The sequence below is a fragment of the Psittacula echo genome (assembly GCF_963264785.1).
Source record: "Psittacula echo genome assembly, chromosome: 1".
NCBI classification, from domain to species: domain Eukaryota; kingdom Metazoa; phylum Chordata; class Aves; order Psittaciformes; family Psittacidae; genus Psittacula; species Psittacula echo.
In genome coordinates this window covers 79,948,877-79,962,715 of record NC_137735.1, presented here as the reverse complement: position 1 = coordinate 79,962,715, position 13,839 = coordinate 79,948,877, and the positions used below count along the sequence as shown (strand labels likewise).

The following is a 13,839-nucleotide window of genomic DNA, read 5'->3' as shown; positions in this document are numbered from 1 at the left end:
ACAAAGGGGGGAAGCAAAAGTGAGAATCAAAATATGTGGAGGAAGAAAGGAAGAAAAAAAGATACTCCAGACACTAAAGATTCACAGTGCCAGTGCTCTGCCACCAGCCCTCTTTCACCAAAACCAAGGAGCCGAATACCTTAGCTTAGCTGCTGTGTTGAGTTCTCTGTCTCATGCTAGAAGAGAGGGTCCCAAAACACATTTTAGATGTTTTGTAAGCAATGTGATTTTCATTCCTGGCTTCTCAGTTCCTCCTGTGTACAAGCAAAGTCTCAGTGTCAGAGAAACAAGACGAGTTGCTTGGTGTAACTTGTGGGTACCCTTTACATTCCGTGGTGTACGTGGAAGAAGAGGAGAGTTATTTCATTATGATCCTGTTACTGCTCCCGTTTCAGTAGTCACATTTTGGCATGTTTATTGGATGTGATGTGGTGACCAGGAAACCGTAGCATGCCCCAGCATACATCTCTTAAGTAAACTGCATGCTTCCCTCGTACATACTGTGAAGCATTTTGGAACCTGTGATGCAGAGCGGCATGGTGTGATCGTATCTTCTTTACCATCCCTGAATATGGTGAAAATGTCCCCAGATGCCTGCCAATGTGTTGTAGATAGGAGAGTAGCGTGGCCAGAAAATCAGGAAAAGGTAGAATATGGATCTAGGTTTAATGTTTTTAATTGCCTGATAAATTGTTTTTAGGTACAAGGAAAAGTTTTGGCAAAAAAGGTAATGGCAAAACTGATTGCCTCTGAGGATAACCGAGGACAGGGTTTGGACAGAATAAAGCCCACTGTCATGAATTTCATGTCACTTCAATAAGATTATCATAATTGAATAATAAATCAGGATATTTCTTTTTAAATTGTAAATTTAATATTTTAATAAAGCAGCCACTTGGTCTTTAAAGAACATTTCAGTATAATTTGTCTATTTGAGCTTTTCTAGCTTAGAAGCTTGAAGTTTCAACTGTCAGGCAACTTTTATGACAAATAATTAAATCTATTTTTCTTTTGGGGGAATATATTACTTTCCTATTAAAAATGTATAAGTACTTATATTCTGGCCTTGTGAATCGTAAAAGGATGTAAAAACACATTAAAGCATGACTGCATTGACTCCTTCTGAGACATCTTCTTGTTCCTGTACACTGAACAGGCCCCTAGGCCCACTGAGCTACAGACAGACAGACATCGTGCACAAGCCTGGTAACTCACTGCAGTGCTCCTGTGCTGTAGGGAGTGCACGAATGGAGGAGCTTCTGCACGGTTCAATGGCAGGAGCACATTTTCTTTCCTTTAGAGGAAATGTTCATCAACCCTAAAGCAGAAGCAGCAGGACTGCAAGGAGTGGGGAGCCACACGGGAGATGTTTCCTCAACAACACTGCTGCTAAAGACACTTCTTAAGTACCTCTCTTTGGACAGTTGAGCTTCCTTGCTCCTCGAGATCACAAAATGCACTCCAGGCATGGTGAGGGAATGAAAGGAGGAAGAGCTTTATTTTAATTATGTCTTTAAAAGGTTAGAAAGTCTATTTAGGGAAAAACTTGCACCCTTGGAGCAAGCAGCTCTGTCTTAGGAAACGGCTTCCAAATCCCTGCCCAGCTACTGCCAGTGCTGCTAAAATACTTTACAAAGCAACAAGATAAAGTAGAAATTCAGAACTTTCTTGATGTGGGGGCATAAATTCTGGTTTTGAGTTAATTCAGGCAAAACTACAAGGAGGAAGAGAAAGGAAGTTGTTATTCAGGGGCAATAAGACTGACCCACAATGTGAGTGGCTAATTACGAAGTATTCAGCTGTCTCTGTCTGGCATAAGTATTTCCAAAAACCTCTGACTTGGAATAACAAGTCTCCACAACATTCCTGTTAACACATGAAAATACACATGTGTTTTCTAATATATTACAATTTAAAAATACAAACCCAGAAGTTTCATGCTAAGCTTTTTATTCCCTTAACAGAAGACTTTCTCAAGCAGGCTGAAAAAGTGCAAACATGCACAAACAGTAAGAGCCCTTTCCCAAGGCCAGTGAGATGCTGCCACTACAGGGAATGGGGGTGCCAATCTTGTCATGAATGTGATGCCTCTGAAGGCCAACAGTCCTGATCCTGTCAGGGATGAGGTGAGCCTCACCTTGGGCTGCCCCACAACTACGAGACACCGGCCTCAGGGAATGCATCAGGTGCTCAGGGGAGCAGTGGTCCCGTCTGTCACAGTGAGCTGCTGTGAGGGTGGGCAGAGAGGAGTCTCCTGTTCCTGCTGCAGCTACCTTGGGGCTACCTGTCAAGGTGACACACACTGCTGTGGGTTAACTGCTGCTACAGCCACACAAACAGCCATAGGCTGGACTTGATGATCTTAAAGGTCTTTTCCAGTCTAGTTGAGTCTCTGATTCTATGGGATGAGATGCGGGCCCTTGCACCCTACCACAGGATTAACTGCTATTTGAGTATCTACTTCAGCCACTGTCTACTGCATTTTATTTTCCTATCCTCCCCTTAGGCCCATCTGTATAGGAACGATGGAGACTGAACACCCAGCCTAAATAGATACAACAAGGTAAGTCCCTGGGTGTCACAGATTTAAAGCCAACCCCTTGCAGCCACAAACTCTGCTACTGGCTGTTCCAACTCAAAGCGAGGATGGCCTTTTCCCACTGCTAAAGTTCACGATTTATAGGTGTGACTCCTTTGTGTCTTGGAACATGGGTTTCTTCACTTGATGGCTGCTGTGTTTAACAAGCTCTCAAATGAAAACAAATCCCAGGGTTGTGTGGGTGGGGAGCGCAGAAGAGCATCTCCCGTGGCGTGACTTGTTACAACAAGTACGGGTTTGTTCATCAGAGCAGCAATGAAAAGAGTCCGACGATGCATCTTCAGGGATATTGAAATGATAGTGCTATAAATAGCTGTGAGTAACTAACTGCATGTTCCAGAAAACCCCACTGAACTATTACATTGTAGTTTAATTTTTTTCTCATAGCATCCTGTCCTTTGGAAGAGCTAGAAATGTCTGTTCTGCTGCTTCTCCCCCCGTCAGTGTGCGGAGAGACACATTCCCTTCGCACCAATTTAATATCTATGAAGCTCCTCCACTGTGCTCCCCAGCTCCTTGCACTATCAGCCAAGGTTTTTTCCCCTTCCTTAGTGATTCTCTTTCCTCTTACTAAGTGGAGCTCACTGTGATACAGCCCTTCTCATTTCCCAGTGGCCTGGAGCGCATTTAGGGCAGCATCAGGCAAGAGAGCAGGCTTTCAGTGGCAGCGCATGCAAAACGCTCTGTGTAGCGTGAGAGGGACCCACCCAATTGTCTGTAAACGGGCATGACTGAACATGGGCCAGAGACAGTGGCTCTGAGACAATATGAACCAATATGAAGATGTTACCTTTTACTCCGACAGACCTGTTTCAGGTATAACTGTTTTTACAGATGCTAGCAGAAATAATCACATAGCCGGATACGTTTGGAAAACAGAAGATGGTTGGAAGAAACAGAAAATACCTGGTCGCTCTACACATTCCTTACAAACATTAGAACCAAGTGCTGTTGTTGCGGTATTTCAACAATGGCCTGATACTCCGCTTAACATTTGTCTGTGATTCTTTGTACGTCGTAGGAATTGTTCAGCGTCTAGAGAGGGCAATTTTACAGGAAGTTATTAATCGCAGGTTATGGACCTTGTTGAAAACTCTGTTACATCTTGTAAATAATCGTAACTGTAAATATTTTATTACGCATATTCGCAGTCACTCGGGCCTCCCAGGGAGCCTCAGTGATGGTAATGACAAAGCAGATATATTAGTTGCTCCAGCATGGGCGAGACCACCGGTAGATACTTTTCAACAAGCCCGAGCATCTCATGCCTTCTTTCACCAATCGGCAAAGATGTTAGTTCGCCAGTTTGGCTTGTCCCTGACAGATGCCCGAGGCACTGTACAGTCTTGTCCTGATTGTCAGGGCCAGACAATAGGTATAGGCCTTGGAGTCAATCCTCAAGGTCTCCAACCTCTCCAACTTTGACAGACGGATGTAACCCATGTATCATCTTTTGGAAAACTGAGGTATGTCCATGTTATTATCGACACCTTTTCTCGCTTTCTTTGGGCTACCCCTCTGGCTGGTGAGACCGCACGCCACGTAATCATGCATTTGCGCGGCCAGGGAGGGCTGTTTTGCAGTTATGGGAGTACCTTTACAGCTTCAAACAGGTAACGCACCTAGCTATGCTTCTTTAACACTGTCTGAAAATTTAAATAATTGGGGCATTGCTCATATCACTGGTATTCCTCATTCTCCTACAGGTCAGGCTATTATTGGATGTACGCATCAGACCTTGAAACAATTGTTAGAAAAACAATAAACGAGGGAAGAAGGGCTTACCCCAGCAGCAAGAATACAGAAAGCTGTGTATGTTATGAACTTTTTGCAATTGGTAGGAGACTAGTGACCCTCCTGCTGTAATACATGGTCAAGCGTTAGGGTCAGGTTATGTGAATAAGACTCAGGGTATACTGGTCCAGTATAAGGATCTGGAAACGGGTACCTGGAAGGGTCCTGTGGAAGTAAAACTAACCGGTCGAGGATATATGTGTGTAATCACAGACTCTGGCCCGCGGCGGGTACCAGCTCGGTGAGTGAAACCTTGGAAGGAGCCAGCGTTGCCAAAAGAAGCCGGAACACCCTCATTGCCGGCGAATGAATCGGCTGGATGACGACGAGGCACGAGCCAGGTTTCACGCCTAGAATTTCTGAAGGAGAGTTTGAGCTGCAGAGACGGGTATTGGAGCAGAAGCAGCAGATACGCGTTATTCAATTTGAATGTTCAAAGCCCTTACTGGTGCCATACATATGGCAGATTCCTCCTGAGCACTGGAGGGGACTAAGCAAAGGTGTGCTAAGCGATTTGCTTGGAAGCACAAAACCAGATGTAGTCATGAGTGTAAATAGACTATTCTTTCTTTCAATATTCATGCTTATGTTTCAGAGAGGTAATACTGCTTTTAAGGCTAATGCTTATGTAGATCTGTTAGCAAAGGTAGTTAATTATACGCACGTGAAAAACTGTTGGGTGTGTGGAAATGTAGAGCAATTTAATGCACCATTATTAGGAGTCCCTTTAAGTCTTAACTCTTACAGCCTTTTGAACACGTCATATCAGTGCAGACAAGCCAGCGTACCCATGGAAGCAGCAACCTTTATGTCATTAGGAAATTGGTCAGCTGGGAAGTTGTTAATTCCCTGGGAAAATATCAACATATCAGGTGGACCATGGCAGACTGTGGACTTGGGACCCTATATACAACTCATTTGACAGTCTCTCTGTGATGCTCATGTACTAGAAGTTGGCAAATATAAGTATGTCCATGTTTCTCTCAACCCTTGGAGACCTTAATAGATATTGCTGACCACTTCTTCCGATCTAGGCTGGCCACCTGCGTCGGAATGAGTGTGCGTTTTGGTCAGTACAGAAGCCCAAGGCTCATGCGATGGGGGGGAGGCAGAGCCTCTGCGGGGACGCCCGCTAAAGGTGAGCCTGCCACCTCGCACTGCGATGATGCTTCTTGGAGCTGGTTTCTGATTGTCTTCACGGGGTCCTTGTGCCAGGTTCTGTACATGGGACAGTGTAGTGGGAGTAATGATTGTCTGGATTTTGTGTTTCAAATATTGTAATTGTATGGAGCTTGCTTGTGGGATCCCCTGTGTGTGTATGTGTGTGTTGAGGGCAGACGGTGTTCTGTGTATTTTTTCTTGTTGGGTTCATGTAAAAGTTTTTAATGGGTAGCAGATTAACATTTCGGGCAAGAAAGGGTTAATGCAAAAGTGTGGTTGCCGGCAGGTATTTATGGCTGCTGCTAAGCAGGCAGGCAGCTGTAGCTTCACATTCTCTGCTGCTCCTCATTCCTTTTCCATCAGAATGCCTTTGAATCACTTTAACCCGCCTCCTTCTCAAGAGCTGATGACCTGGGAGAGGGGGCATGTTTGTGTCCTCCTACCTACAGGTCCATGGTGGCTGCCTGCAAAGTTTGCAAAGCCTTGCCATGAGCTGGACAGACAAGTGGAGGAACCCGATGCCTCAGCTATAGGAGCTGACAGTGAATACCCCGAGCAGGATGAGATAGAGGAAGAGAAAAATGAATGATTGCAGGACATCACTTGAGGGCAGCTGAAAAGTAACAACTCGAATATGTGTGCTTGTAACGTAGCTGTTATTAGAGGCTGTGATTTTGTGTACAAAACCACCTGTATTTACTAGCCAGTTGCTAATGAGAAACTATACCTTGTATTGTGTGGATTCATTACTTGTAAAAGAGATGTCAGAGCATGCAAATTTGCAGCAGCTGCTAGAAAATGCTAAGGCAAAAGCTAGAAAGATTCTAATACGATGGTAGTGTTATAAAGCAGGTAATGGAGCAAATTAAGAGGGTGGGAGAACTCCACTGGTCAGAAAATTCTTTGGCTGGTTTCTCGCTGCCATCAGCATCTTCAACATGCTGCTGTAACCTGTAATAGTTACTCTGGTAATGTAAATCTGTGTGTGCTTTGCCACAGTAGCAACTTGTTACTGGATGAAGCAGGTGAAACTCTGCGTTGACAACGAAGTACAAGAACTGAGGTTGACCAAATGCCTGCTGCCACAGTCAAGGGCAAGACTGGGTTGGCCTCTGTGTTTGCCACCAAGAAGAACCTTTAGCTCTGCGGTTGGCTGCAACCCAGCAGGCGTGGAGCGGTGGGGACACATGCCATGCCAGACCTTGATGTGAGGGATGGCCTCCCCTCTTATCAGAGAGCCATCCAGGAGAAAAAGGGCAGACCCAGCAGCCTGTGATTGGCATCTGTTGAAGAAATACGGAAACATGCTCAGATCTTACACATGGTGTATGAGGATGGGCAAGTCTATTGGCTGGACAATTTATTAGGTGAATGGGGACTGACAGGTTGGCTGGTTGCTCTAGTAAAAGGTGGACTACTGGTGTTTATTGTCATTTTAACGATTTTGAGTTTGTTGCCGTGTATTTTTCAATGTATCCAACAAACGATTATAAGTGCTACAAAGCGCGTTTGGCTTGTACAAAAAGAAAAAGGGGGAGATGTGGATGATTTTCTGGCAAAGAACAGCCACGTACCCAGATCAGCAAGTGCCTACGTGGAGCTCGACATGGATTCAGGGTCATCCAAGAGCAAAGGAGGACACAAATAAGGGAGCGAGAAAGCAAGATAAGAAGGAGCTGGAATTTACTGAGTTGCTGAATTGTGGACTGTGGGCAAGCTTTGAAGGTCAGGTTCTCACACCTGTGCTTAACCAATTATACATTAGTTGTTAAGGGCCTTAAAGATATGTATCCAATCACAATGTGCCAAGTTATTGTAAGCTACTTTAAGCAATAGTATATAAAGAGTTAGTTTTCTATAGTAAATGGCTTTTGTCTGATCACATTGATCTCCAACTGAGTCCATTCCGTGACAGAGGGGACCGTGGTTGCTAAAATCTTGGCAAGTGAGATGACATCGTGACACCAAGTAGTCCAGGCAGTTCTGTGTACTCCTGGCTTCTCAGCTGCTGCTTGTATTGTGCCAGAGATGCTCAGTGCTCTGTGTGCTGCTCTCCTTCCCTGGGTCCTGTGAGGGACCAGCAGAAGCAGAAGAACCGGTGCTAGACCTCCCAGGCAAGGAGTTATCTGTAGACACAAGCAAGGCTGGTTACAGAAAGGGTACCCGTGGAGTGAAAAGCCTACAGAACTTCAAATTCAGCATTAGAATTACGGACTGGAGAATGGCAGCTATGCTCAGAAATGAATGTAACTTGCGGTTTGTAGGTCATTTTTGTAAGGAAGAGTGGCTTTGGTGATGTATGGTGACTTCAGAGGAAAAAAGACCTCCCTCTGCATCACAAAGATACACGATCGCTCCCTCTGATTCTGGAGTAAAATATGTGAAGAAAGAAAAGTGAACAGTAATATTCCAGCTACAAATGCAAGAATCAATCATGCAGCCATCAGCGTTACCTGCGTAACTTCAGACTGTTATTCCAGCAAACATTCTTCCCCCCTCATCGTGTACATGCTAGTTAATTTTATAGAGAACTTGGGAGGATCTGACAGAGTACTTCCAAAGCACTTGGTGTTCTCTGTGGAGAAACATCACAATGACGTGACAAGAACAGAAGATACCTTCACATTCCTCTATTTCAGGAGGTCTTGATGCATCCAAGTGCCTCCTCAGGTAAGAAGCACATCAGCGCCTGCCCTGGCTGCTGTACAGTTTAACCTGTGCCTCTTCCATTCTGCAAGAACTAGGCTAAAATCTTTCCTTCGTCCTGCAGGAACAAGGGAAAACACCAAACTCATGACCAAGTCCTCTAAAACACCAAGTTCATGACCAGTCAGGCAGTAGAAGGTCTTTCCACTGTTCACCTTTGACATGACGAGCATAAGTAATCCCAACCCCAGGGATGGTTCTGATTTTACAATGAATGGCTCAGCCGCCCGAGTGACAGTGAGGAACTCACCCTGAAGGCCCACTGCCAGTCACGACAGACCTGCCATGCCAGCTGCCAGGACATAGCCAAGACCACTGTAAGCAACAAAAAGGAGTAATCAGTAGGCACCAAGGAATTCTTGTTGCCCGAAATGACATCTTGCCAGCTAAGGAGAGCACAGAGAACCCAGATCAGACAACCCATAAAGCAGTTTATTATTGGCTCTTTTCTGTCCTAGCCACATGAATAAAACCCTGCAGGAATTCCTTTAGCTTTAATCTGCTTTCTGGGCTCAGACTTGGCTGCCTGCTCTAATAAAGAGTATGTGTCCAAGGCACAGAAAAACCCTTCTCCTCTTCATCAGACACTGTCAATTCAACTGAAAGAGGAGAGGGAAGGGCCAGTTCTTCCTTGGGACGATTTAATGGGGGGGGTTCTTGACAAATTTGTCAAGTAAGCAAATATCCAAAAGCTTTTGCCTTCCAAAAGCCAGAAATAAATTACCTACCCCCAGGCACATATTTCTTTCAGAGTTGATTCAATCGTTTATCCCAATCCCACAGGTTTTCAGAGTTCAGATTCTCTCTAAAAAATGCTGAGGGGAAAAAAAGCTCATTTTTCTTCAAGGTAACTACAGAAATAAGCCTAACCAGCTCTATTTCAACATGCTAAGCAAGGGACAAATCCTTTTGCAAGAGCCAATCCAGACATACATCAAAATAGATCTGATCAAGGCTCAGGGCATATTGAATGCCTGGTGTGGTCAGATGGAATTTCAAAAGGCAGGTCAGTTACTAGCAAGAAAACCAACCTTCCCACTGGAAGGAAGAGGTAGAAGACAGATAGCATCGTGGTCCTTTTTGGTTCCTCAAACAGGTCTGCAATGATGGTAGGTGCTATTGGGGAATAACTGGCCATGCCAATGCCAACTAGTCCTCGTGAAAGAAAGAATATCCAGTAATGCTGCAGGGAAAAGACACATCACAGTCCAAGATCGCCCGTGCGAGAAAGAAAGTTTGCTGTTAGAGGGATGCAATTTGGTGAATGAAATGTACCAGAGGAAACAAGAATTAACTGCCTTTTGCATATCTGCATTCCCTCCACTCACACCTGCTTCCCAGAGCACTGGGACAGCTTCCCACTGCTGTCCTTTCTCCTTTCTGCACTGTAGTGATTCCTTAGACGGACACCCAGAGGGAATGACCGGATATGGTCAATAGAACACAAGCTTGCTGAACAAGCTGCAACACTGTAAGGTCATGGTCAACAAACATTCAGGACAAAACTAAGATCCCATCAACCGCAACAGTAATGGGTGGCTTCTCCATTGCCTAGGCTGGACTCCAGCATCCCATTAAGCTTTCCTGCACAAAGTCCATTTAATCCAGGCTTGGGGAGCAAGTGCTCATTGATAGCTTTTCCAAATGTGATTAGATAAAGACTAGTGACTCCTGCAAGACATAAGCAGATTATTTTCATAGGACTACAAAAGCAACTTACCAATTCACTGATGAAGGAACTGCTTCATGTGACACCAGAGCAGAAGAAAATGCCAGCTCCAAGAACAATTTTCCTATCGTACCGGTCACCAAGGTACCCAAAGACGGGGGCAGCCAGCATGTTACACAGGGTGAAGACTGGAAATCCAAGAAGGATCAAAGACAACATGGGTCAAATTATTTTCCTCCTATGTACTCCTCATGCTTCAAACAAACTCAGGTTATTTTGGGGGCAGAGGTTAAAGGCTGAGTTTGTAGAACTAGTAGGTAGATCCATATTTAGAAAAAGAGGAACATAGATTACTATATATATATATATATATAAAAAAACTAAAACATGTGGGAATTGCTCAAGTTCTGTATTTCTTGAGAAATTGCTTCATCTTTAATGATTCACATAGTGTGGGATTCCTGAAGCACACAGCTCCAGTCTTCCCTGAACCAAAGACATTCAGGTTTGCATTAGAGTCAGCCTGCCCACCAGCGGAAGTGAGCAACACAGGTAGGACCTAGAAGAAATAAGTAAGTAGCCTGCGGTTTAGGAACACGCCACATAGATGCAAGGCAAAGCAAACTATCCAAACTGAAGAGATTTTATTACCTGTTTGCAGCAGACCTGTATCTCCATCACTGAGCTTGAAGTATTTCTGTATGTCTAACAGGATCCCTGCAACAAACACTCAATGACCCTGCTCATTCCTTGTTATTCCCTCATTTGCCAACTCAAAGATTTATTTCAAGAACAGCCCTTGCAAGAGCTGCTGCACACAGATGTAAACCATGACTCTACCACAAGTACAGATACGCAGAGAATTAAAAATCCTTACCCCTAGTGATAAAAGTCACAATCTTCCACTCCAGAAGTCTTACGAGAGTCACTTGAGCCACCGTTTCAGTTACTGCTGTTCTGTTTCTTTTGCACCATGAGTACAGAAGCACAGAAACAACTTCCAGTTCAAAGCTTAATTGGCACAGGTGGAACAAAAGAGTAGCAAAGTTTTGCAGCCAGCTATTGCCATGCAGCTAATCCAAAACCAGTATTATTGACCTTAAAATGTTAAGATGAATTGAAATTCTTTCCATTAAGAATAACTGTTCAGAGTTTCAGTATATACAGTATTCAAATTAGTGCATGTTGGATTTGTCAGGATGGAAATGGCTATAGCCTTCATTAGCCAAGGGTGGCTGAAATAGCCCATAGCCAGGGAAATACTACTGGAATTCACATTGTGGTCCCAGTTGGGTAATTCTGTTCATATCTCCATGACAATTTTGCAGAGATTGGATGAGATACAGATAACCGGATTTACACAGGAACATTTAGTGGTGACAATGACAGAGAAACATCACTAAAAGCAATCATTTCTATTGGTGATAAAAGGCTGACAGAAATTCCATCTTGATTTCTAACCATTCCATAGCTGTGGAGAAAGGTTGCAAGAGTTGTCCAAAGCCAGAAGTCTCTCAGAAGAGAGTCACACAAGCAACAAACGGATGGAAGATCCATGGGTCTGGCACTCATGGTTGCATGAATGCTGTGAGACAAAACAGTCATTTTCATCTCTACATCATGCCAAGGCTGCAGATCTGCTGCCTCCCCTAGCTTCCATTTCTGCACTATAATCCTGGAAGCAAAACACCAGAAGAAACTGCTGTAAATAAGCACAGTTCTACTCTGATAATGAGCCATATAAATTAAAAAAGAAACTTTTTCTCATGCAGCTTCAGTTTTGCCAAAATAGTCAAATTCCAATATTTTTAAAGGATGAAACCACTCCTTAAGGAAACAAGTTGTATGTAAACTGTCTGCTTTGCTCCCTGCAGCTGATCTGCACACAACAGAGCACAGGGGGATGTTAGCGGCAGGTCCTTGCTCTGCGGTGCTACAGTGTCTTTTACACTCAACTCCACAGACAAGCGGCTTGTTTTCTGCCTGAAGATGGATGCAAACTCTGTCAAAGCCTGGGAGCAAAACTGCCCGGAAACCACAAGCTCGGAACTGCCACCAGCTTACTCTTTAACAAATACTCAAGCCTCTCCCTCACTTCCCTCTTCACTTACATTCAATAATGTGCTCATCCATATGGACAGCCAAGGCTTCGACACCATCCCCACCTCTGCTCTTGAGTGAGGTACCTGTCCCTGAAGGTACCTCACTCAAGAAACTGAGCTTATTAATGCAGGCACTTCACAAACCACCTTGAAAACTCTAAGCTCTTAGCTTGTACAGGAACTAAACAATAGTTCAAAGCCTGGAATGAGCCAGATGACTCCTTGCACTTAATACCTCCCCCCAGCAAGCCTGTTCTTGCTTCAAGATAGTTTCAGCCTCTCCTGTCCCTTACCATTCACAAAGTCACTTGACAACAGAACTCCTGCACTGAAGTTTCTCACTAACAGGCCTGTAGTCTCATTCAGCATGCACTCCTACTTGTTTCCTTCCCTCTTACATGTGTGGTTGTCCTGGGTTCAGCAGTAGCAGTCATTTTTTTCTCCTTCTTAGTAGCTGGTGCATTGCTGTGTTTTTTGACTTTCAGCCTGGGAACAGCTTGTGCTTTCATGCCCCCTGGGGTTGTGCATATTTCCCCTTTCACAAAGCTGTCATAGATGAGTCAGTTTTGGTTTGGGGCTATGAGGAACTTCAATTGCTATGGTCATTTCTGGCTATGAAGCCCAATCACTAAAAACTGAAAGGAAATGCCCCTTGCAAGGGATTGTAAATCCCACGGAGTTGATTCACACACTGCTCTTGGAATTGGGAAACAAGCAGTCACTCCTGACATGTTTTGCAAATTAGCAAACTCTCTCAATAATGCTAATAGCCAATTGTCACCCTGGGTTTTTCTTGGGAGATACAAACAGACAAACTGATCTATTTTCATTTCCTTTCTCATTTCTTTCCTGTCCACCTTTTTCCTGGTTCACTTGCCATCTCCTTGTCAGGACTGAGGTCTGGAACTGGAGCACAAGTGCATCACCATTTCAAGAGATTTCCATGCCTTACTACCTCTCCCTCTGGCTCCGTTTTTACCACAAAATTGGCTTCCACTAACATCCAAAGCCATCTCCATTCTTCCCAGGTTTGAAAAGGATACACAAAATTAGACCTATTTTGGAGTCAATTTGGAGGTCTTATCTTATTCCTATTGACAAGTCTCCATGACGGTGGGGCTTTCTTCACCCTAGTCTAGTGCTCCCATGCTTCTGACTCAGCTCTCTTGATGGCAAAAGGGCCAGTGGGAGGGCCTGGGGCCATCTCAAATTCGTGTCCTCACCTATTTTTCTAATCTGTTTTTTCAAAGGTAGGTTCATTCTTTCTACTTTTCCACTCCATTGTGGCCTCCGAGGCGTCTGGAAGTCCCAAGTCATTCCCAGCATTTTACTAACGCCCTCTAATAACCACTTCTGCAATCAAATGTGGACCTCTAGCCCAGGATATTCCTATAGGCACCCCAATTCTTGGGAGAACTTCCTGCAACAGCCACTTAAGGACTTCTTTCGCTTGATTGCTCTGACAGGGAAAGACTTCTGGCCACCCTGCAACAGTGTCAACCCCGACCAAAATGTACCCATCCCCATTTTGCCGAGGTACTTCTGAAAAATCTACCTGCCAAGAGCCTCCCGGTTCCATTCCCGATTTCAGGATTCCCTTTTGAAACGTTGTCTTTACAACCGGAATGGTTTTTGAACCTGTTGCACGTTTTGCAGATGGCAGTTTTGCTCTTTCTAGCATTTGGCCTGATCCTCTGTGTCTCTTTAAAAGGGCCGCTCGCGCTTCTGCTCCGCAGTGACATTCTTCCTGGTTTGCCTGTAGGATTTCCCTCCTCCTAAGTGGTGGGATTACTACTTGGGCGTGTAAG

The 13,839-nt window shown here is 44.5% G+C and overlaps 1 protein-coding gene across 1 annotated transcript in view; it reads right to left on the bottom strand.

Annotated features, from left to right (window-relative positions):
- Positions 1–12,062, bottom strand: part of LOC308232915 (protein spinster homolog 3-like) — a gene marked incomplete at both ends in the record, with an annotated part of 90,319 nt that extends 78,257 nt beyond the window's left edge. Inside the window, 5 exon segments of the mRNA XM_080639220.1 lie at positions 9,292–9,443; positions 9,981–10,004; positions 10,008–10,117; positions 10,581–10,646; positions 12,041–12,062. Coding sequence (XP_080495346.1) covers positions 9,292–9,443; positions 9,981–10,004; positions 10,008–10,117; positions 10,581–10,646; positions 12,041–12,062 — 374 coding nt within the window.
- Positions 12,063–13,839: the final 1,777 nt, after the last annotated feature.